Raw genomic sequence first — 4254 nt, forward strand, 5'->3', positions numbered from 1 at the left:
TCTCAAAAAAAAAAAAAAAAAAATCCTAATCAGTGTATTTTTCATTGTACACATTGTAGTTTTCATCTCTAGAAGTATATTTTCAATATGTACTTAAGTTTTTGAACAGACAGAATAGTTATAACAGTTTAAGTGTCCTTATCTTTTATGTCAACCATGGGTATCAGTTTTGGGTTGATTTTGATTTCTTTTTTCTTTTCTTTTCTTTTTTTTTTTTTTTTTTTGAGACAGAGTCTTGCTCTGTTGCCCAGGCTGGAGTGCAATGGCACAGGTCTTGGCTCAATGCAACCTCCACCTCTCGGGTTCAAGCGATTCTCCCACCTCAGCCTCCTGAGTAGCTGGGACTACAGGTGTGTGCTACCATACCTGGCTATTTTGTGTGTGTGTTTTTAGTAGAGATGGGGTTTTACTATCTTGGCCAGGCTGATCTTGAACTCCTGGCCTCGTGATTCACCCACCTCGCCTCCCAAAGTGCTGGGATTACAGGCAAGAGCCACTGTGCCCGACCGATTTTGATTTCTTATTCTCCTTATGATGAGTCATGTTTTCCTGCTTCTGTGCATGGCTGGTCCCCGTCAAGTATTTAACAGAATACCGAGTTTCATATGTGTGTAAGAAAATTACCTGAATCTGGGGAAAGATGTTAAGAAAAGATTAGGAGGAAAGATGCCTAGCATTCACATAGGGCTGCAAATAGTGCCTGTTCTCACCAGCCAGGCTGAAAAGATTTATAATTCATGGAGCATTGAAAAGATCTTGCCTCAGTAGTGAGGAATAACTAGCCCCAGACTGAACATTGCTCCAGATCCACCTAAAAAATCATAAAAGCAACATCTGAAAGGATCAGATTATTTCAAAGTAACTTTAACTGCATCCAAGAACAAAGCTCAAGATTTATAGGAATAAGAAATACCTAGAACCCAACAAGATAAAATTAACTATGTCTCTATTTTTGAACTGCATTGCTTAAGTGAGGTTGAACACCTTTCATGTGTTTTTCAGTCACTCTTATGTCTTTTTGTTAGTATAAATGACCTATTTCTGTCTTTTACCCGTTTCTTTTTTGGGTTGTGATCTTCTTTGTTAGGTATCTGGCCAATACAGTTGAAGAAGATGAAGAAGAAACCAAGTATGAAATTTTTCCATGGGCTTTAGGGAAAAACTGGAGAAGATTGTTCCCTAATTTCTTAAAGTTAAGGGACCAGCTCTGGGATAGAATTGACTATAGGGCTATTGTAAGCAGACGATGCTGTGAGGAGGTAAGAATTTTTAAATGCTTTATATATGTAATCTTTGTTTTCTGTTTATCTAATTATCCTTGTTTTTTGATGTGCTTCTAATGTTTTGGTATTCTGTTTTTTGTTTTGTTTTGTTTTTGTATATGTAGAGTAGACCATTGATCATTACCATGAATACAACTTGTGTATTACAATGTTGCTGTCTTATTATCACCATAATTAAAAACTGCTGGCTGGGCTCAGTGGCTAACGCCTGTAATTCCAGCACTTTGAGAAGCTGAGGCAGGTGGATCTCCTAAGGTCAGGCAGGAGTTCAAAATCAGCCTGGCCAACATGGTAAAACCTCATCTCTACTAAAAATACAAAAATTAGCCAAGCATGGTGGCAGGTGCATGTAATCCCAGCTACCTGGGAGGCTGAGGCAGGAGAATCACTTGAACCCAGGAGGCAGAGGTTGCAGTGAGGTGAGATGGTGCCACTGCACTCTAGCCTGGGTGACAGAGTGAGACTCCATCTCAAAAACAAACAAAAAATTGTCATTTCTTTTTTCAGAGCAGCCTATTTCTATAGTAAGTACTTTTAATGTACTTCTTATGTCTATATCATAAATATATCAAAAAGGGTGATATGAACAGACCAAAATATCTTATTTAGGATTACAATAACACTGGAGTTGAATAATAATTTCTGTTCAATAAAGTTAGTGAAATTTCAGGTTCCCAAAATTGAAACACATATAGTAAATGGTATACAATTTAAATATTCTTTAAAATCATAACTCTTTTCACATAGAATATATTGTTTTCTTGATGCCAAATCTTATTAGGACAAGTCCAGGAGCAGTGGCTCACGCCTGCCATCCCAGCACTTTGGGAGGCCAAGGCAGGTGAATCATGAGGTCAGGAGCTGGAGACCAGCCTGGCCAACATGGCGAAACCCTTGTTTTTTTTTTTTAAAAAAAAAAAAGAAATCTTATTAGGACAAATCAGCAGGACACTAAAAATTTAACAGTTATTTTATCAAATGTTCTGGTTTTCAATAAAGTCAGTATTTCAAACTACAGAAAAATTCTAGAGTAGAAAATTAAATGGAAAGCAGTGGCCACTGTAAGCTCTAGTATTAGTTCAGAAAAGTTTGATAAATGTGGGCTACTTGATGCACTTTGCAAATCTTAAGTTTTGATAGAATTAACTTATTCATTTATATATTGATTTAATGAGTACTTAGTAAATATCTACTAGAAACTATATTATTTCTTTTAATTTAAAAAGGGCAGCTGGGCATAGTAGCTCACACAGGTAATCCCAGCACTTTTGGAGGCTAAGGTGTCTGGATCGCTTGAGTCCAGGCGTTCAAGACCAGCCTGGGTAACATGGTGAAACCCTGTCTCTACAAAAAATACAAAAAAATTAGGTAGGGGTGGTGGTGCACATCTGTAGTTCCAGCTACTTGGGAGGCTGTGGTGGGAGAATCACCTGAGTCCAGGAAGTTCAGGCTGCAGTGAGCTGTGATCATGCCACTGCACTCCAGCCTCGGCAATGGAGGAAGACCCTGTCCCCAAAAAAATAAAAATAAAAAAAGGCTTGAAGCAAAAATAGAAATATTACATCTATTAATTCTGGGCAGTAGGAATATAGATGTTTGTTATATTATTCCTAATGCTTTTTCATAATTTTAAAATTTATCAACATTTTTTTCACACCGCCGCCACCCAAATTTATATCAACATTTTTAAAAAGATTAATGGAACTTATTTTTCCTCTTCAAAAAGGTCACCTTATTTAAATGAATTTAGTTCCTTTATCCTTATCACAATACTTTGTTTCCTTCTATATCACTGAACAAAATTTGTGATTATTTATTTGCCTGTCTATTGTCTAAACAATAAACTGCAAATGTAATGAAGTGAAACATCTAGTACACTTCTAATATCTCCCATCTCTGTCTTCACACTTAAATTACAACAATCATTCATTATTCTCTTTTACTGAGAAAACAGAAGCAGTAGAACAGACTGTCAGTATGCTCACATTTTATTGTTTATTCTACCTACATGCGTACCCATATATTCTGCCTTCCTTGTGTTACTGTGAAAGAATGATCTTTGTTCCTGTCCAAGTCTACTTGTGCACTAGATCTCATCTTTTCTTACCTTCTCAAGGACATCACATTCCAGTAATTGTCCCCTTTCCAGCATTTCACTTTTTAAATTTTATTGGGTCACTGCCATCAGAATACAGAATTACACTAAGATGTCCATCAATAAAAACAACAAAAACTTTATCCCCCAGCTACCACTACATTTCTCTCCTTTGCTTCCCTCGTAACTAAACTCTTGGAAGAATTGCTTGTATTCTATCTCTGCTTTGAACCTGTTATATAAAGTCTTTTTCCCATCATTCTGTAGAAACTCGTCAGGGCACCAAATATGTCTATATGGCCAAATCCAAAGGTTAATTATTAGTCCTCAATCTACTCAACTTAGCAGGATTTGACATTATCCTTCATTTCTTCCTGAAACGCTGTCTCCACTTGGGTTTGAGGATACCAGGGTTTTTCAAAGTCACTTTTGCCAGTTCCTTTTCACCTCACCAACTTCATTAGAGTGCCCTTAGGCTCAGACTTAGTATCTCTTCTCCTTTCGATTGGTATTAGCTTATTAGGTGACTTCATTCACTCTCAAGGCTTTAACACTAACAACTGATACTTTCTCCCAATTCCAGATCTGCATACTAAATGGCCTGATATTTTTTGTCTAATTGATATCTCAAACTTAACATGCCTAAAATTAAACTCCTGACTTCTTGACATAGACCTCCACATCTGCTCCTTCTGCTGTCTTCCACATATTCATAAATAGCAACTCTATCCTTTTAGTTGCTCAGGCCAAAAACGATACTATTTCCATTGACTTCTTTTTATTATATTCGTACCTTGAAAAATTATCCAGCATTCTACCATTTCTTACCACCTTCACCACTAGATTACTGTACTTTTGTCACTTCTTGCCTCAATT

General features: G+C 36.8%; 1 protein-coding gene across 1 annotated transcript in view; it reads left to right on the forward strand.

Moving 5' to 3' along the window:
* SPDYA (speedy/RINGO cell cycle regulator family member A) overlaps positions 1-4254 on the forward strand; it is a 36926-nt gene that overhangs the window by 12747 nt on the left and 19925 nt on the right. The window contains exon 4 of the mRNA XM_017545654.2: positions 1088-1259. Within this exon, the coding sequence (XP_017401143.1) occupies positions 1088-1259 (172 nt within the window). The remainder of the gene's footprint in view (positions 1-1087; positions 1260-4254) is intronic.

The sequence above is a fragment of the Cebus imitator genome, unplaced genomic scaffold (genome assembly GCF_001604975.1).
Source record: "Cebus imitator isolate Cc_AM_T3 unplaced genomic scaffold, Cebus_imitator-1.0 Scaffold180, whole genome shotgun sequence".
Lineage (NCBI taxonomy): Eukaryota > Metazoa > Chordata > Mammalia > Primates > Cebidae > Cebus > Cebus imitator.